The 19,352-nt window shown below is 55.6% G+C and overlaps 2 protein-coding genes across 3 annotated transcripts in view; one reads left to right on the forward strand and one right to left on the reverse strand.

The window, feature by feature from the left end:
• Positions 1-5,657: 5,657 nt before the first annotated feature.
• Ptbp1 (polypyrimidine tract binding protein 1) lies at positions 5,658-15,646 on the forward strand. 2 transcript variants are annotated; one of them, XM_021204685.1, is made up of 14 exons: positions 5,658-5,948; positions 7,715-7,745; positions 9,942-10,014; positions 10,175-10,494; positions 10,576-10,746; positions 10,830-10,940; positions 11,013-11,187; positions 11,350-11,427; positions 12,059-12,204; positions 13,224-13,257; positions 13,659-13,751; positions 13,859-14,075; positions 14,193-14,270; positions 14,361-15,646. In XM_021204685.1, the coding sequence occupies exons 1-14, from the start codon at positions 5,941-5,943 to the stop codon at positions 14,491-14,493; spliced, it is 1,668 nt and encodes a 555-aa protein (XP_021060344.1). In that variant the 5' UTR covers positions 5,658-5,940; the 3' UTR covers positions 14,494-15,646. The 2 variants fall into 2 exon arrangements, with proteins under 2 accessions (XP_021060344.1, XP_021060346.1); XM_021204687.1 differs by lacking the exon at positions 11,350-11,427.
• Positions 15,647-16,063: 417 nt separating this feature from the next.
• Positions 16,064-19,352, reverse strand: part of Plppr3 (phospholipid phosphatase related 3) — a 10,829-nt gene continuing 7,540 nt past the window's right edge. The window contains exons 3-8 of the mRNA XM_029542078.1: positions 18,673-18,858; positions 18,457-18,592; positions 18,119-18,314; positions 17,957-18,014; positions 17,701-17,874; positions 16,064-17,464 (exon numbers count right to left, since the gene is read on the reverse strand). Of these exons, the coding sequence (XP_029397938.1) occupies positions 16,139-17,464; positions 17,701-17,874; positions 17,957-18,014; positions 18,119-18,314; positions 18,457-18,592; positions 18,673-18,858 (2,076 nt within the window). The 3' untranslated portion in view covers positions 16,064-16,138. The remainder of the gene's footprint in view (positions 17,465-17,700; positions 17,875-17,956; positions 18,015-18,118; positions 18,315-18,456; positions 18,593-18,672; positions 18,859-19,352) is intronic.

A 19,352-nucleotide genomic window follows, 5' to 3' on the forward strand; every position in this document is an offset into this window, starting at 1 on the left:
CCCTGATGTCCTAAGTTCAAATCCCATGATGCACACTACAGAAGGAGAGCCATGCCTCCTCTGAGTTGTCCTGTTACTTCCACACATGCATCCTAGCACACGCCATCATCAAAATCAATAAATGTCAGCCAGGGCTACACAGAGAAACCCTGTCTCGAAACAAACAAGCAAACAAACAAAAATCAGTAAATGTAATTAAAATAAAAATAGCTGGGCAGTGGTGTCTCACGCCTTTAATCCCAACACTTGGGAGGCAGAGGCAGGCAGATTTCTGAGTTCGAGGCCAGCCTGGTCTACAAAGTGAGTTCCAGGACAGCCAGGGCTACACAGAAAAACCCTGTCTCAAAAAAACAAGCAAAAAATATTTATTATGTATTTTATGTATATGCATGCTAGAGAGGAAACCAGATCCCATTACAGCTAGCGTTTTTTTTTTTTTTTTTTTAAGATTTATTTATTATGTGTAAGTACACTGTAGCTGTCTTCAGACACTCTGGAAGAGGAAGTCAGATCTCATTAAGGATGGTTGTGAGCCACCATGTGGTTGCTGGGATTTGAAGTCAGGACCTTTGGAAGAGCAGTCAGTGCTGTTACCCGCTGAGCCATGTCTCCAGCCCACAGCTAGCGTTCTTAACCACTGGGCCATGTCTCCAGCCCAGTTACTTTTTCTTTGAGTGGGGCTGGAGAGTAGCTTGTTATTGTGTATGTGTGCTGTGTGAGTGTGAGTCACATGTCACAGGGCTCGCACGATGTTCACAGGATAAATACAGGAGTGTGGTGCTCTCTCTCTTCTCCCTCACCTGGATGCCAGGGCTCACACTGGGGTCAGCAGGCTTGTGCTGCAAGCAGTTTTGCCTGTTCATTCATCTAGGTGGTTGTAAGGAATTTAAAAAAAAAAAAACAAAGCTTTGTTAGGTAGAATTCGCCTCCTATACAAGTATCTGTGAGAGATGTTAAGAGAGTCCTCTCTTCAGAAATAGAGGTGTGCTGGGGAGAGGGAGAGGAGAAAGAGAAAGGGAGACGGAGCATAGCATTGGGGCAGCCATCATGTACACAGACAGAACACTTCTTTCTGCACAGGAAGCCATGTTCCTATGCCCAGCTCCCACCCCACCATCTGTGAATCCACTTCCTCTCTCTGAACCCCTTCTTCATACATTGCCTATCATAGAGTTCTATGTTATCTGGTCTTTTGTGACGAGGTTTCCCACTAAGGATGATGTCCTCAAGGTCCCTCCATGCTGGGGTGTCAGTCTCCCTCCTGTCTGTGACTGTGGAGGAAGGGCTGAACTGTGTGTCCATCCTCTATCCAGATTCACAGCCTGGCTGACTCTTTGAACACACACACCAGATACCTAGAGAACCACACTGCTGAGCCTGCCTGACCCCCCACCCCCCATGGCAACCACCACAGCTGCTTTAGATGCTGAATGCCAGGGATGGCCAAGATGCCAGTACATTTCTGGGTATCCCTGGTAAAGCCGACCAATTTCTCCTGCTCGGATGATGGCTGTGGCTCCCAAAGCCTCCTCTGGGAGTGGCTATCTTGGATCTTTCAGGGAGTGGCAGGGTTGGGTGGCCTTTCCTGCTGGCCTGGGGGTGGGGTGACAAATGGGCTGATCTGAATCAGGGGGTGGGGTAGGGTGGGGTGGGGTGGGGGTGACACAAGGGTGGAGAGGTCTAAACACAGACAGACAAGGACTCAGCCGTCATTGCTTCTCTCTTGGTGGTCAACAGAGCTTTGCTGGGGGTGCAGGGTTGAAAGTTCCGAGAAGTTCCCACGAATCTCTTCATGAATCTTCAAGAATAGTTTTTTGTTACCAGCATCTACTTATTTTGTCTCTGTGGGCTCATGCACGGTGGCACACAACAGTCATGTTCTACTATGCGGGGACCCAGGGCCTGAACTCATCTCACAGGGCCTTCCTTGAGCCCTGGGGTTAGAAGGGTAAAAGCTCGAAGCTTCCCTTCAGTGGGTCTCCTCAGCCCGACTCCCTGGCCCCGTACTAAACTGTCCAGCAGAAATGTGGGAAATGGGGAAGGGATCCTTATACAACACCATGTATATACAACTTTAAAAAAAGTTTTTAGTTTTAGTTTTGTTTTTTTTTTGAGAGTCTCTGTAACCCTGGCTGTTCTGGATCTCCCCGGGTAGACCAGCCCAGTCTCAAACTCTCAGAAATCTGCCTGCCTCTGCCTCCCAAGTCTGGGATTCAAGGTGTGCACCATCATGCCTGGATATAATCCCAGCACTTGGGAGGCAGAAGCAGGCAGATTACTGAGTTCGAGGCCAGCCTGGTCTACAGAGTGAGTTCCAGGACAGCCAGGGCTACACAGAGAAACCCTGTCTTGAAAACAAAGAAACAAACACAAAGTTATAATTCACACACAAGCAGCAGTGTGGTGGCCCAGGCTGGTCAGGTCATGTTTCTGAGAGGTTAAGACAGGAGGGTCTCAGCCTTCAAGGTTCCTTCCTAGACCTCCCAGTAACCATGACAACAGGGGCTGTGGCTCAGTAGTTCTGAAGTCCTGGGCTCCATCCCCAGCAAGGCAGTCAAACAAGAAATAACAACCTATCGACTATTTCCTCTGGTGGGGACACTGGCCTTGTTTCCCTTGTATAGAGGAATAAACTGAGGCTTGTGTCCATCTTCCTTGTATTGTTCTGAGTTTCACTTGGCTCTGGCTCTGAGGGCCCCTCGCCCCTGCCTCCATCTCCTCCTACAGGGGAGTATCACTTTCCCTGGTAACAAGCAGGCTAGTGTGCCTCTCAGACAAAGGCCAGGTGAGCTGTCCCTCCTCACCTCAATCATTCATGAGCAGCAGCTGGCAAGGCTGAGGTGGGCGCTGGGCAGGCTCCAGACAAAGTCGGGAGAGCTAAACAATGCAGTCTTCCCCAACAGGTGTTCTGCAGAGACAGGGAGGCAGTAAACATGACTGGTCACTAAACCATGGTTCCCCCAAAAGCCAGCCCACTTGAGGACACTAAGTCTCTTGGCCTCCTCTGGGTGGAGGCTTCCTAAGCCAGGCTTTTTTTTGCAGGGACTAAAAGCTACCCGTAACTTTGAGACGGGTTATTGTGACCAGCGATGGCCTCCAAAAAAGACATCTCCGTGTTCCCCAGAGCCTATGAATGTGGCTTGGGGCCTTGGGCATGATCAGTGAGCGGCAAACACGGGTCTAGTTGGGCGGGGTGGGAGTGAGCTCCAGCCCTAGCCCCACAAAGATTCTTTGTAGATGCAGTTCAGGGTCCCGAAACTGAAATTATCCAGGCCGGATTTAGTAGAAGACAGTCTGAAGGCAGAAAAACACACAGGGACTCTGTCACAAATCCTGGACACTTGGAGCTGGCACTTCCTGTGCCAAGCCCGGTTTCAGACCTCTGGGCTCCAGATGTTCACATCAGTGACGTCAGGGGCAGTTCATTGTGGGGGCTGCATCACAACAGCAACACAAAACATTAATCCGTTTTTAAAAAATGCTCTGGCAGCTTTGGAAAAGGAAGCCAGGGTCTCGTGCGTGCTGGGCCAATGTCCTAATGCTGAGCCATGCTCCCAGCCCCTAACTGAGGCATTCTAGGCTGGGGTTCCACCCCTGAGCCACACTCAACTCACTGGGGAATTCTAGGCTGGGGTTCCACCTCTAGGCCCTCTTTGGGGGGTTCAAAGCAGAGGTTCCCCCTCCCCTGTCTCTTGCCCTCTTTACTATGTTGCCCAACCTGGTCTTGAACTCACTCTGGCTTGGCATAGAGGCACTTGTCATTTCATCACTCAGGATTCGGAAACAGGAGGATCACTGCCGGCTTGAGGCCAGTCTGACATATGAATTCTCGGACAATCTGGGTCACAAAGTTGAGAACTTGTCTCAAAACAAACAATTCTAGCTGGGCATGGTGGCACCCGCCTTTGATTCCAGCACTCAGGAAGCAGAGGCAGTGGATCCATGCAAGGCCAGCAGGTTGGGGCTCTGCAGTGCGGGGTTGTGATTCTGAATTACTGCTTGCCTGGTTCAGCAACCCTGAGGAAATACTTATAGGGAGTTTGGAGTTTGAGATGAACCTGCCCCGGAGAACTACTGTGCAAAGGCCCTAGGCAGGGTTTGAAAGGAGTCCGGTGGGTTAGAGAATGTTCTCCACTGAGTATTGGAGGTCTGATTCGGATCAGGAAGCAGATAAGGAATAGAAGGTGAACAAGACCATTCAGTTGTTCCAGGAAGCCAGGCGTGGTGGGGCAGGCCATTAACTCAGAAGGCAGATCTCTGGGCGTTTGAGGCCAGCCTGGTCTATAAAGGGAGTTCGGTATAGCCAGGGCTACATACAGAAAACCTGTTTCTATAAGAAAGATTCTGGGAGGTCTCTGAAGTGGCTTTTAACAAACTCTGCTAGTGTAGACCTGTGCTCCTTGGACATCAGCAGCCTCCAACTTCACTGGCAGCCACCCATGCAGGTCGGCTTCTGAGGGTGGGGCTCCTGCTTGGCACCGGCCACCCAGAGAACAAAAACTGGCAGCCAACTTTATCCCTGCTGGTCCGGCCAGGACCTGATGGGAGTCCCAGAGGGCTCAAATCCTACGCCTTGTTGTGTGTGTGTGTGTGTGTTTTTATTTTCTAAATCCGCGAGACGGTCCTGATTAGTGATTCTGGGCCTTCAAGCTAGCTGCTGTGCCGGCTGGCTGGGGCCTGAAAGACCTCACTCCCGGCGGCGCGGCCTCCATGGAAATCGGCAGCCGCCCCTAATCCAGGCTGGAATCCTCTGGCACCAAGCCCGCGTTGGGGCTCCAAGGCTGTTGGGCCCCTGGCCAGGTCTACAAGGGAAACCAGCATAGCCGCCAGCCCCTCCCCCCCCCCTGGATTACAGAAAAGGGAGGCCAGTGCTGGGCTCACCTCCCGTGCAAGGCGGAGGAGAAACTTTTCCCCCTTGCCTGGCCTTCTTTTGTTTTTTTAGCAGATAACCAGGCAGACAAGAATCCGAATAGTTTGTGCCTTTGGGAGCCCCACCAAAGGACCTCTGTTTTATAGCTTGCACTAGGCCTTGGAGAACCTGTCTTGCTCTGCGATCCCCCAGGACTGGACCGCAGAATCCCGGCTCCTGGGGTGGAGGGCGGAGTTTTGTCCCTCCAGTGGATTCTGCGGCTCCAGAGTTTATTTGCAACTGGATACTTTGTAGCCTCGTTTCCCAGCTATAGGCAGAACCAGCCACACTGCGGTTCCTTTCCTCGGTTTCCCCATTCCTGCGACACAGGTGGAGCTTGGCTGCTGTGGGTAGACAAAAGACGGAAGGAGATGATTCACGATCGAGTCGCGACTGCGTCTGTGAAGCACGTGGCCTCCATCTCGTTGCGATCTAGTCCAGGAGAAACTCGGTTGAAAGGCCAAGTTCTGGCCACGTGACCACAAGCGAGCTAAGGCAATACGGGGTTGTCTGCCCGCTTCTAAGATGGCGAAGCGCCTCGCTTTACTCTCACGTTGGAGGCCAACGGCTTCCAGTGCCCGCTTGCGACGTGGAGGCAAACCTCCGGAACGCACGCTTCTCGGCATCTGACCCGCCACGTACCCACTCTCAAGATGGCGTCCCACGGGTCGGACAAAGGCTCGCTCATTGGTTCAGACGGTATCACGTGCGCCTACTCATTCACGCCCTCCCCCTCCCCCACAGGCCGTTTCCGTCTTCCGTCTTGACTGACGGTCGTCCCGCCCAATAGCCGTCTGCTGTCTGACTGCGTTTCGCCCTTGGGAGTAACATTTTGACCAATAGGAGGCCCTGGCGGGGGCAGGCGGGGTTGACCACGCCCACAGACCGCAGCGGGAACCAATGAGGACCGCGCGCGGGGGACGTGTGCGGGCGTCTCCGCCATCTTGTGAGTCTATAACTCGGAGCCGTTGGGTCGGTTTCTGCTATTCCTGCGCCTCCGCTCCGTTCCCCGCGGGTCTCCTCGGTGTGCCATGGACGGGTAAGTCCTGCCGCGCCCCTCGCACGCCGCTCCGCTCACCGCTCCGCCCAAGCCATCGCCGCCGCCGCGCGCGCGGACTTTTGGCCCCCGCCGATCCCTCCAACCGCTGCGGCGCGGCGCGGCGCGATGCGCGCGCGCGCGGCCTCAATCCGCGTGGCGCGCCTGGAACCCCAGGCGTCTGAGGCCCGCAAGGAAAGCCGGCTGGCTTAGGGGGACCGCACCCCTATTTCGGCTCCCCTTAAGCCCCTCGCCCAGCGCACTTCCGGTGCCCGCGCGGTTCATCCGGAGGAACCCGGCGCCCCCCTCCCCGCCCTCCGCGTGCACGCGCGCTCCCCCGGTGAGGCGCGCTCCCTGGAAGCGGCACGGCCGCTGGGATCCTTCCCGCTTGCCGCCCTCCCATCGAGGCCGGCTCGCCTCGTGCCCCGAGTCGTGTCGCTTCGCACGCCGCAGGCGACCCCGCGTGCGCGCGCGTCGTGGGGGCGCGCGCCCCGCCGCGCGTGCGTGCGTGCGTGGGCCTGTGCTGAACGCGCCCGCCCTTCCCGCCTCCGGGGAGGGGTCGGTCCGGAGGAGGCCGCCAGAGCCCCCCGACGGAGGGACGGGAGAGCCAGAGTGAGGTTCAGTTCGGTCTCCGGTGTGGGCATCCGCACCTCCTGCATGCTCCCCGGATGCCCCCTCCACCGGCGACTTTTTGTAGTTTTCGGTTTGTTTTGGAGACAGGATCTCATTGTAGGCTGGTCTGAAAGATCCGCTTTCCTCTGCTTGCGTAGTGATGGGACTTAAAGGTCTGCGTCACCAGGCCCCGACTTTTTTCTTGAAACTTTTTGTTTGGCTTTTGGATAAGGACTGGCCTTGGATTCCTGATTTCCCTTTCCCACACCTTAACCTCCCTAGTGCTTTGAGTCACCAGGCTTGGTAAGCGGCTTTCCTTTTAACACGATTCTGAAAAGTAGTTTGGCCTAGCTTCTAGCTCCATACCGATGGCAGTCCTCCTGCCTCAGCCTTCTAAGTGCTGAGATGACAGGAGTCTCCAGTTGCCTCCTTTGAGCAACTTACCGAGGATCTTTGAGCGGGGTGTGGTGGTGCACACCTTTAATCCTGCCAGAGATAGGCAGATTGAAGTGAGGGAAGGGAAACGTGCTAAAAGACTCTTTGAAAACAGTAAACTAAGCAGAGGGGCACACATACCCCAGCCAGCACTTCTGGTGGAATCCCTTCACTAGGCAGACCTCTGAGAGCCACTTGGGAACCTGCCAGCCTTGGTAGGCTTGCTGTTGCCTGTAAGCAGGCTAGGTGTGAAGCGGCAGGGTGCAGTCACGGGGGAGGGGGGGTGGGGGGGCTGGGTTGATCAGTAACCTAGGGTGTATCCCAGCAGCTCTGTTGGTTTGTAGATGGTAACGAGGCCACTTTGCTGCCATCAGCAGTCATGCCCTGGGCTCCCAGCCCCCATCAGGAAGCTCTATCTCGGCCACTCCTTACCTACATGTCGGGCTCAGGGGCGTTGTGGGGTGCTCAGGAGTGGGGTTTTAACCCAGATCACTGGTGTGCTTTGTAAAGACTGGGCTTTTTTTTAACCTGTACTAAAACTGGACTTAATGTGTTGAAAGGCAGGGTCTGGGTCCCGAGTGGAAGAAGGGAGGGTCTCCAAGGACAATGATGGCCCTTTTCAAGTTGACTCAATGGATGGCTCACTTCCCTGCCTTTCTAAGCTGGACTGGCAGAGGGCCCTACAGGCCACACAGTGCTGATGTCTGCTTTTCTCTCCACAGCATCGTCCCAGACATAGCAGTCGGTACAAAGGTAGGTGTCTCTAGCTTGGCATTGTACCCCGTTGTAGTCAGATAAAGGCTTGCTTGTTTCAGAGTAGCCTGCCTTAGGCCAGGGTCTACGAAGAGGCGGAAGATAGCACAGATGCACACAGACCTGCCGTCCAAGAGTTTTGGGGGCTTAGGGTCCTTTTGTGGGTCTGGTGGGTCTGTCTTTGTGCTGGCCTCTTGCTGGCTGGCTTTGCCTTGGCCTGCCCTGCGGCCTTCATCTAAGCATTGAGTTCAGGCCTATAAACAGGCGATTTGGTGTTTCCTCTGGGTCTGGTTTGGAAGGCTGTGGCATGTTGTAAGGTGAGACTGACTGACCACCATTTGGAGTTGTCTTCTGTGCTGTCTCAGGCCTGCTCTCCGGCGGGCGACTCCTGCCAGAGCTTGAGTGTCTGGGGAAACAGACAATAAGCGTGCCTCGGCCTCAACGGTACTTTGGGCTGAAGCCTGGAGCTAGAGGGGTCGCAGGTATGCTGAGTCTTGAAATGGTGGTGCAGGTGTGTTTGTGTCAGGGTTGGTCTCACAGTGTTAGGTGGGCTATTTAGATTTAGACTTGCCTGTTAAGCTGCAGTAGGTGGTAAGTAGTTTGGGGTTTCTCCGTCAAAGGCCATCGCAGCTGGTGCCATCATCTGATTTGCTACCAGGCTGCTGTCTGGACTAGTTTGACTCTTCTGTGAGTGGACGCTGTCTCCACCTGCCTGGTGATCCTCCCTCAGATAAGTCTGTGTGTTCAACAGTGGGGGAAAAGGAGCCCCACTTAGTTTAGGCCCAGACCTGCAGGTAACAGGGTATGTCTGGGCAAAGCTGCTGCTGACCTGATTGCCCCATGGCTACTTGTCTACACAGTACTCAATTCTAGCTAGCCACAGAGGGCATACTGGGAAAGTTAGCAGGGAGCTCCAGGTGGGTAAATGGGCCAGGCTTCTTGCTCTGGGATTGCAAATGGATGGGACTATCTCTATGGCAAGCGTTTGGGAAGGCTGGGCTGACCAGAGGCCCTCCTGTGCTGTGGTATCATGCTTTTGTCTGCCTAGCTGCTTGGGGCTGTTGGCCCAGGTGGCTGGGGTTTCCTCTGACTGTAGTGGGCTCCCTGGCCTATGGGGAGACTGTTAGGGCTCTGGCAGGAAGGAAGTACTGCTTCTGTTGCCCTTCCCAGACGGAAGCCACCCCCACTAAGGTCAGCATAAGGGACTTCATGGGTAAATGGTGGCCTGCAGGACTTGAGTTTTGCAGCTCAAGTGATACAGACATAAGATTCTGAGCTTTGCATGTCATAGTCTTGTTTACCAGGCAGGGCAGGTCCAAGAGCCCATCAGCAGACCTTGCTTCTAAGACCTTAGTATGGCCAGGACTGGGTAGGAAGCCCCAGAATGGTGCAGGTCGTGAGAGGCTTGGGTTTAGTTTACCCTTTCCACCTAGGGTGAGTAATAGGCATGGCAGGGGCTGGCTGTGTAGTCTCTAGACCTGTCAGCTCATCGTGGGCACCCTGGTTCTTTCATCGGCTGGCATTGTTGGAGGGTCCAGACCAGTGCCCTAGACAGTGTTGGATGGGCAGTGATGGGGGCGGGGGTCCTTGGATGAATATGGTCCTGAGTCCCTGAGTGTTTACCTTCAGGGTCTGGCTGCCTGGGAGTGGACAGCCAGAGAGCTCTGTCTCCTGAAACCTCTGTCTGAGGCTTACTCTGGGCAGCATGACCTGCCACATTTGCTGTCCTGATCTAAGAAGTCTCCTCTGTGATATCCAGGAGTTGGTTTGGCTGAAATAATGAATAACTTGCTTCTAAGGAGGAGGTATCCTTAACATGGGGGTCTGTTTAGGAGGTCCCGAGTGAGCTTCTTCTACCACTGGATGGTACTCAAGGGTACAAGCATAGTCAGTCCCTTGTCGTTCTGGAGGATGACAGGACACCAGGGCCGGGGCACCAGCAGGGCCCCACTTTGTTTCTCGGGAAACTGCCAAGCAGCTCTGCCAGGAGGGTACCATGAGGCCTACAGCTGTGCACTCTATAGACAGACAACCCGCCAGGAAGGGGCCTCCCACATGGCTGTTGGCACAGGGCCCTAGAAGTGACAGCAGTGGCTGGTAGTGAGCACTAAAGCCACAGGCTTGGGGCACTGTGCAAATGGGAGGAATGCAGGAAAGGAATCAGCCTGGAGCTAAGGGTCCATGCTCTCTTCCCAGCGGGGATCCGACGAGCTCTTTTCCACGTGTGTCAGCAACGGCCCCTTCATCATGAGCAGCTCCACCTCAGCAGGTAAGAGTGCCGGGTGCTGCTTGGCCTTTCCCAAGCAAGGAGTGCCTGTGCCCTAGGGAGTCCTGCCTTGGCAGGTGCAGGACAAGCTGGGAGAAAGGACCTGGCAGAGGCGGGAAGAAGGCTCTCGTGCAGCCTCCCAAGTGCACCTCTTCCCTTTCAGCCAATGGAAACGATAGCAAGAAGTTCAAAGGTGACAACAGGAGCGCAGGAGTCCCTTCCAGAGTCATTCATGTCCGAAAGCTACCCAGCGATGTTACTGAGGGCGAGGTCATCTCCCTGGGGCTGCCCTTTGGGAAGGTTACCAATCTCCTTATGCTGAAGGGGAAGAACCAGGCCTTCATTGAAATGAATACAGAGGAGGCTGCCAACACTATGGTTAACTACTACACGTCGGTGGCGCCAGTGCTTCGTGGACAGCCCATCTATATCCAGTTCTCCAACCACAAAGAGCTCAAGACTGACAGCTCGCCCAACCAGGCAGTACGTCTGCAGAGCAGGTGGGTGGGTGGCCAAGCTCCCTGCCTCAGCCCTGGGTCACAACTCACGGTGGTTCCTCCACAGCGTGCCCAGGCAGCCCTGCAGGCTGTGAACTCCGTCCAGTCTGGAAACCTGGCCTTGGCAGCCTCCGCTGCTGCCGTGGACGCAGGAATGGCAATGGCAGGCCAGAGCCCAGTGCTCAGGATCATTGTGGAAAACCTTTTCTACCCAGTGACCCTGGACGTGCTGCACCAGGTAAGTGGGTGGGTGCATGCCCTGCACCTGGTGGGTGGATCCCCACTTGCCCCCAGCTAGAGCTCACACATCCTCTCTTGCAGATCTTCTCTAAGTTTGGCACAGTCCTGAAGATCATCACGTTCACCAAGAACAACCAGTTCCAGGCGCTGCTGCAGTATGCTGACCCTGTGAGCGCCCAGCACGCCAAACTGGTGAGTAGGAATTCCTTGGGTGGGCAATCCTATGAGTGGCCCACGCACTCAACTATCTATGTCTCCCCACAGTCCCTGGATGGCCAGAACATCTACAACGCCTGCTGCACGCTTCGCATCGATTTCTCCAAGCTCACCAGTCTCAACGTCAAATACAACAATGATAAGAGCAGAGACTACACTCGACCTGACCTGCCCTCTGGAGACAGCCAACCTTCGCTGGACCAGACCATGGCAGCAGCCTTTGGTAAGATGCTGTACTGAGACACACCAAATGAACAGGGGTGGGACAGGCCACCTAGCTTGTCAGGGCACCCTGGCACTGCACAGCCCAGCCACTCAGCAGTCCTTCCCGTGCCTGGCCCAGCCGTGAGGTGAGGTGCAGTGATTAGTGTCTGTTTGTTTCTAGGTGCGCCCGGCATAATGTCAGCCTCTCCGTATGCAGGAGCCGGGTTCCCTCCCACCTTTGCCATCCCTCAGGCCGCAGGTATTCACGCTCATCCTGACCCCAGCGCCTGCATGCCCACACAACCCCATAACTGCCCATAGATCGGGATGCCACTGGCCCCAAGTGTCAGGCCCCAAGCCCCCTTCCTTCTGGGGAGAGGGGAAGGGGCCTCCAGAAGCATCCCCAGGCAGCTAGGGCAGGGTAGTCTCAGGCAGGGCTGGGCCAGGTGCCCTGTGCTGGCGTTACCGACAGGCCTCTAATCACTCAGTCTTTGGTCTGGTTCCCTTCAAGCACCTCTGGCGAGGACGAGGATGCAGTGTCCCTAGTAGATTGAATTTAATGGCCTGGTAAGCAAGTGGCCTCCAGAGCTGAGGAGCATGGGCCTCGGGCCTCCGCGTGCCGCCGGAGCATGCATGGAGGAATGGGCGCCGCATGCGTGCACAGCCGGGCAGATCTGTGGCAGGCCCTGCTTGCAGAGGGCCAGTGTCAATCAGAGCTTTTGTGCTATTGGGCGCATGCAGTCTGATCACACCTGGACTGGCCTTGGAGTCAGGCAGTGTGTGGCCTCTTGAGCAGGCCATAGCCAGGCGACACCTCGTGGCTGCGTGTGAGACCTGTCCCATCTTGGTGCAGACATCCAGGCTCACATCTATACTACCTTCCTTTGCAGGCCTCTCTGTCCCTAATGTCCATGGAGCCCTGGCCCCCCTGGCCATCCCGTCTGCTGCTGCTGCTGCTGCGGCTGGCCGCATTGCCATCCCAGGGTTGGCAGGTGCTGGGAATTCCGTCCTTTTGGTCAGCAACCTGAACCCTGAGGTATGTGGGCATTGCTGTGCTCTGCCTGTACGTGGAGTAGTGGTGGGGTGCTGACTGACCACAAGTCAGGGAGGGGGAGCGTACTGGATGGCAAGCAGGGTTTCTGGGTGTCCCAGGCGCCGTGTGTGGGTACAGGCGTACCGCCCCTCTTATCTGCCACTGCTGGCCTCCGCTCCTTCCCAGCCGCTCTGAGGTTTTCTGTTCTCATCTCAGCTCCATTCGCACCCTGGCCAGTGCTCAGAGCCGCGGTGTTTTCCTTGCTATACAGATAGTCTGTTAATTTGGGGCATGGCAAGGAGGCCTGGGAGTGCCAGTCTGAAGGGAGGTGGTAGCTCAGGCTGGTGCTGACCAGGCAGTCTCTGGCTGGCGCTCCGTGGAGCCCAGGTAGCCCTCGAGGCTCAGCGTTGCCTTTCCAGGAACAGGTCTGTGCATGCAACGCCTCAGGCTGCTCTTTGGCTCCTGTGGCGCTCCATGCCAGCCTTGCCAGTTCTCTCTAGCTCAGCCTGCCACCTGGGAACTAACAGGCGCCACTCCTTGCCTCGGTCCTTAGTCTCAGCCGCAGTGCTGGCCCACGGTCCTCCGGCCTGCGTGCAGTGCTTCTCCTTGCATGTGTGAATGTGTGTGTGCGCGTGTGCGCGTGCGTGTGCGTGCGTGTGGAACACTGCCTCGTTTCCTACGTATTTACTGACCTGTGTTTTGCTACTTTTTTCTTTCCTCCCCTCCCCTCCCAATTTTTTTTTCTTGCCTGATCCGGAATTTCTTTGCCAACTGACTGCACGGTTCTTCTGCTTCCTGTTGTTGCTTGAAACAAACAAAACATAAATCAATAAAAACAAAAACTCCCCTCTCAAACCCGCTCTCCGGAAACCAACCTGCCCTTGAATATTAACATCCTGACAACTTCATCATCATGAACCTGCTCGCCTGCGGGGACTGTCTTCCTCGTGGACGATTGGCACTCGCCCCCTTGACCTCTCCCTCTCCCTGTCCCCTGCTGCCTTCCTCTGCTGTCTCTAAAGAGAGTCACACCCCAAAGCCTCTTTATTCTCTTCGGTATGTTATTCTCCCTTTTATTACCTTGGTTTCGTTTTAATTGGTTATTTTACACCCTGCTATGTACTATTGAGTTTGTGTTTGGCCTTCTGCCTCGGTCCGTGGTTTGCTTCCGGTTTGCGGATTGTACTGAGTAGACACGCATGGTTACCACCCTGCATGCTTCCAGAGCTAAGCGTGTCAGTAGCATGTGATCGTGGCTGTTCTGACAGCTGTCTGGAGTCCGAGACTGCCCGAGTGCAGCGTCTGTTAGCAGGCCTTGGGCTGTGAGACACAGGCTCCCAGTGCCCACTAAACAAACATGGCCCACTGGGAGCTGGGGATTGGACGGGTGGGTAATGAGTGGGTGGGAGAGGTTAGGAGACCAGACAGCTTAAAGACTCTCACCCTGGGTTTCCAAGGTGTCTATGGTGATGTGCAACGGGTGAAGATCCTGTTCAATAAGAAGGAGAATGCACTTGTGCAGATGGCAGACGGCAGCCAGGCCCAACTGGGTGAGAACCACCACAGGGCACAGGCTTGTGCTTGCTTTGGTTGCACCTGGGGTGGGGCACCAGTGGGCAGAGTGTCCTGCTGCTCATGGTTTCCACCCTTTGTCTAGCCATGAGCCACCTGAATGGGCACAAGCTGCACGGGAAGTCAGTGCGCATCACACTGTCAAAGCATCAGAGTGTGCAGCTGCCTCGGGAGGGTCAGGAGGACCAGGGCCTGACCAAGGATTATGGCAGCTCCCCGCTGCACCGCTTCAAGAAACCAGGCTCCAAGAACTTCCAGAACATCTTTCCACCCTCAGCTACCCTGCACCTCTCCAACATCCCGTAAGTCAGCCAGAAGGTGGCTTGACTTGTTTGTGGGTGGCCACAGAGGGCTCCTGATCTCCCCCACCCCCATCCCCATGTGAGCCCCAGCCAGATGCCTCCTGTCTATCTCTCTAGGCCTTCTGTGTCAGAGGATGACCTCAAGAGCCTCTTCTCCAGCAATGGTGGTGTGGTCAAGGGCTTCAAGTTCTTCCAGTGAGTAAAGCCCTGCCTTTCACCCTCCACCCTTAACCTTGCCTTGCACCTGCTGACTTAGCTGACTACCCCCCCACTCCACCCCTGCAGGAAGGACCGCAAGATGGCATTGATCCAGATGGGCTCTGTGGAGGAGGCAGTGCAGGCGCTGATTGAACTGCACAACCATGACCTGGGCGAGAACCACCACCTGCGAGTGTCCTTTTCCAAGTCCACCATCTAGGTGCCTGTGGGCCTGCATCAGCTTCCACCATTCCAGAAAAGCCACTTTAAAAAGCAGCTGAAGTGACCTTACAGACCAGAGATTTTATTTTTTTAAAGAGAGATCAGTTTACCTGTTTTTAAAAAAATTAAATCTAGCCCACTCTACCGTGGCAGGAAATGGCTTGGGCCACAGAGGCCCAGTCAATCCCAGCACCATGCCTTGAGGGGCTCAGGCGTGAGGCCACAGCGGTGCCCCAAACACAGCCGCTTTCTGTGCCTTACAAACCAGCGTGCCTCACGGCTGTACACCTATCCTCTAAGGCCACCAGCTGTCTCTAGACCTGCAGGTGAGCCAGGTGGCCTATATATAGGCTCCCCAATGCTGTGCAAGAGCTGGGGCCATTCCCCTACACCCTTATAATCAAGTGACATGATTCTCCCATGTCCCTGGCCAGCCCAGAGGGCCTAGGCCATCCTCAGCTGCAGAGCCTCATTGTGACCTTTGTATTCTATTCCGTGTGGTCACAGACACCTGTGCCTAGCAATATTTCCACTTGACCAAATACCCGAATCTTTTCCATTTATATGCAAGAGATATAGTTTTAAGTAACTTTTTATAGCAGTGATACANTTGTATGTGTGCACTCTGAGCTTCTGTGTCCCCTGAGCTCCTTCCTTCCAGTGACCGACTTGCAGGTGGGCCCAGGCCAGGGCTGGAGAGAAAGCTCTGAGACTTGGGGGTCTCTACCTTCACATTTTGGACCAAAGTTTTTGTTTTCTGCCCACCTCTGACTGTGCCCAGTTGAGGGACCGACCTCTAGGCCTTAATGTCCCTCCTGCACAGNCNCCTCCACCCTAGCCTGTTTGTATGGGAGGAGTTCCCTGCACCCTGGTTCTGTGAAAGGCGTGGAAGAGTGTAAATATTTATGATTTTATACCTGTGGGGCTGAGGCGGTGCAGNAGTTTTTTATGGTGACAGATGTATATTTTGGTAACGACTACAGGCTCAGTATTGTCCTGGGGCCAGCCCTGGCCACATCTACCCCATCCCAGATGGTGTATTGGGGGGGGGGCTTTCCATTAAAGCAGTTTTATAACCTTTGTCTTCCCTGAGCCCTTCATTCTGAGCTGTAGGCCAGGCTGGGCCTGGATTCAATAAACACCTGTGTCTTGCACTCCTGCCTGTCATTGGGCGGTAGGGGGATGGTGGAAGTCTTTGAATGTGGTACCATGTAATGTAGGGTACACTAGAAACACAAAGGATGGCAAGGGCTGGTGAGATGTCTCAGCGGTTAATACTGCTCTTCCAAAGGTCTTGAGTTCAAATATAAGCAGCCACATGGTGGCTCACAACCCAACCATAATGAGATCAGGACGCCCTCTTCTGGTGTTTGAGGTCAGCTACTGTGTACTTACATATAAGTCTTTGGGCCTGAGTAAGCAGAGGTCCTAAATTCCATTCCCAACAACCACAGGAAGGCTCACTATCAGTACAGCTACAGATCTTTAAAAAATGAAATTGGGGGCTGGTGAGATGGCTCACAGAGAAACCCTGTCTCTAAAAACCAAAAAAGAACAACCAGATCATGTAATAGCATATGTTTTTATTCGTGGGGCTGTAGACACCCCCAGCTCCCCTAACCCCCATCACAGTTTTGCCAGGCTTAGTCCTGGTACCTCCTGGCCTGCATCCTCCTATAATAACTTTCTGCCTCAGCCTCCACCTCTCTCTCCGCCAGTCCACCCACCTGGCGCCTCAGGGTGGATTCTCTGCTGCCTGCACCTAGGGCCCCTTCACTTGCACCTGGTGGGGGCAGACCCTCCCCAGTGGCCAGGTTGACAGTGGCCACTGCCCCAAACCGGGGTTCTTCCTGGTCCACATCACTGACTGGAGACCCTGGGCCCATTCCAGGTTGTTTACAGGTGCTTCTGAAGCTGCGTGGCAGGTCCCCCAGCTCATAACTACCCTCACCCTCCACTACTTTAGCCTTCCACTCCCAGGGTGTGCTGCCAGCAGACAGGTGCACCACTGGGTGGTGAGGTGCATGGGCATCGATTGTGACAATGCTGGCAGAGTCACGGTCTGATGGGGACCTGTACTGGGAAGAGTCAGAGCTGGCACTGGAGGATGAAGCTGTCTCAGCCTTTGGGCCCCCTGCCGCCTTGGACATAGCAATGACCTGTAGTAGCCTGGGTGGGTTAGCCACCCGGGGCTGGGATGTAGCCACAGCCACTGGGCCCCCACCCTTCTCAGCCATTGACAGCCACTTGGCCCGCACTGATGAGCTACTCTTGGGTGACAGGCCAGCTCCAGCCTGAACTCCTTCCTCAGGGATGTGTACGAGGGGCTGCGGGCCTGGCCTTGGAGGTAGGATGACTCGGGGCCCAAGCCCTGGCCGAGCCTGGACAGTAGGGTAGAGTGAGGGTGGAACAGGCCCTTCCTCTTCCTCCTCTTCCTCCTCCTCCTCTTCCTCCTCCTCCTCCTCCTCCTCTTCCTCCTCTGCCACCTGCTCTGCTGGGGCCCGCAGATGCACAGGGCTGGCCTCATCAGGCAGACCCAGGCCACGGCCCTCCAGGGATTTTTGCTTCCACTCACTGATAAGCTGCCTGGAACGGGAGGCATCTAGGGGCACGTGGATAGTCATGTGGCGCCGTGCAGGGTCATCCAGCGAGGGCGTGCTGACCCGGGGCAGTGTGTTGCTGAAGGTGACCATGCCCTCTTTGCCCATGGGGCTGCGTGGGGCCAGCAGGTCCACATCCACGCTGGCTCGCTTCAGGCTGCCAAGAGATGTCTTCTCTCGAGCCACAGGCCGAGGCACACCCTCTAGCCTCCCTGGAGGGCCCAGCTCATCGGTGCTGACAGACTTATTCTGCTGATACATGGACTCATGGCCCCGCTGTGTCAGCGCTCGCAGGGCATCCTTGGCAGGAGCTGGGGTAGGCACCTTTTCTGCAGGTGGTGCCTGGAAGTTGCCCACAGCGTGGCAGGCCTAGGGATGGATAATAAGGGCTGGTATGAGGCTGTTATGCTGAAGGGGACAGCACCTGCAGGCCACAGGGAGGCACCAGCATCCTATGGCTGATGGGACTATGCAGAAACAGTGACAGGTTGGTCCTTCCCTCAGGTCCCAGGCCACCAAGCAGACCCCTTGGATGTTCTTACCTCCCTACCACCCTTGGTGGCCAGCCTCCTCCCTCAGCCCTCCTCCTTAGCCGAGACCCTCACCAGGTAGGCAGCGATGCCAGCACCGATAAGAAAGCCGGCATAGACGTCCACAGGGTGGCTGCGGTACTGGGTGATCTGTGTGAGGCCGCAGACGCCTGCAGCAATGGCGAAGGCGAACACGAGGATGGGCTTCAGCAGCTTCGTGGTGTCCGAGATCACCGCATTGAAGTACATCTAACCAACGGGTGGGTGGGGTCAGGTCTTAGCTGCTGCCCACAGGTGGACACAGGGTGCAGCATCGGGGTCCATCACTCACCGACACGTAGACGGCAGCAAAGGCCGACAGAGTGGCGTGCTGGGACGGGAAGGTCTTCCTACAACAGGCACCATGTCAGTCTTGCTGGTCTGGGGGCAGCCACTCCAGGCCTGAGTCCCCCCCGCCCACTGTAGGGCGTGGGGGAGGGGGCGTCCAACGCACCTTGCCGACAGGATGGCATGGGTATCGTGGCCAGAGCAGATGTCCTGTGTGATGTAAGGGTTCGACTCACAGGAAGTGCCCAGCAGGGTGTAATTGGGTTTGCAGACGGTTAGGAAGAAAGGCGTGTGGTAGCCGGTGGCCAGCTGGATGACATCTGTCACCAGAGCCGTGGCACACAGGCCAAACACGTGTACACCTGAGGACGAGAGGGCCAGGCCAGGGGAAGGGAGCAGGGGGGAGGGGTGCTCCCCCAAGCCTGTCTACATCATAAGCCCACCCCACCCCACCCCAAGAATGGGCTTAAAGGTAGGTTCAGGGAGAGTTCCGCAGCCACTCACCCACAAAGCGCACTGTGCGCCGGAGGAAGGAGTTGAAATTGCAGCCACCAGCGTTGATGCTGCCCTCCACGCCCCCTGGACCACGGCCCCAGAGCCTGGACTGCAGACAGTAGACCATGCCCTCGCCAACCATGATCTGCATCCCCAGAGACAGACAAGTCAGGCAAGGTCACAGTGAGGGACTCGAGCCCCTGGGGCCCCAGCACAAGTACTCACTGAGGCCGCAGGTGCAGCGAAGGCCAGGCTCAGCAGCATGAGCAGGGGGATCAGCTCCTCATTTGTCTCCACATAGGGCATGGACAGGGAGCGGTCATAGCACTGAAAGCCCACCTTGGCCGGCTTGAACAGGTCAGTCAGCTCCAGGAAGTACAGAGACACAATGGAGGAAGCCACGATGGGTAGCTGGGGGTCAAACAGCGTACTGGGTCACTGGCCAGCCCACCACAGGCTTGGCATGGCCCACAGACCCACACCCCAATCCCTGCAGCCTCGCTACACATAGGAGGAAAGAGCCATTCTGTACCCAGGCAGTGGCTTCCTCAGCACCTAGACCATCTGCCACCATCGAGTGGAAACTGAAGGGGTTCTGGAAAGCCAGCTGTGTCAGATGGTGCTCTGCTGAGCAAACGTGTAAAGGGACGTTTTCTTGAAATGGACACTGGTAAAAAAAAAAAACTGGTTTACTAAAAGACAGACTTGTAAAGAAGTGCTTCACTAAACCAGTTACAGGTAAAAGGATGCTTTACGGCCGGGCATGGTGGTGCACGCCTTTAATCCCAGCACTCGGGAGGCAGAGGCAGGCGGATTTATGAGTTCAAGGCCAGCCTGGTCTACAAAGTGAGTTCCAGGACATCCAGGGCTATACAGAGAAACCCTGTCTCGAAAAACCAAAAAAA

Source organism: Mus pahari, chromosome 9, assembly GCF_900095145.1.
Source record: "Mus pahari chromosome 9, PAHARI_EIJ_v1.1, whole genome shotgun sequence".
Taxonomy (NCBI): Eukaryota; Metazoa; Chordata; class Mammalia; order Rodentia; family Muridae; genus Mus; species Mus pahari.

What these genes read in the sequence shown, in the direction of transcription:
- Ptbp1 (XM_021204685.1), top strand. An exon ending in GCGCCCAGCACGCCAAACTG is followed by an intron (nt 10,941 to 11,012) that starts GTGAGTAGGAAT and finishes GTCTCCCCACAG; the next exon opens with TCCCTGGATGGCCAGAACAT. An exon ending in AAGGGCTTCAAGTTCTTCCA is followed by an intron (nt 14,271 to 14,360) that starts GTGAGTAAAGCC and finishes CCACCCCTGCAG; the next exon opens with GAAGGACCGCAAGATGGCAT.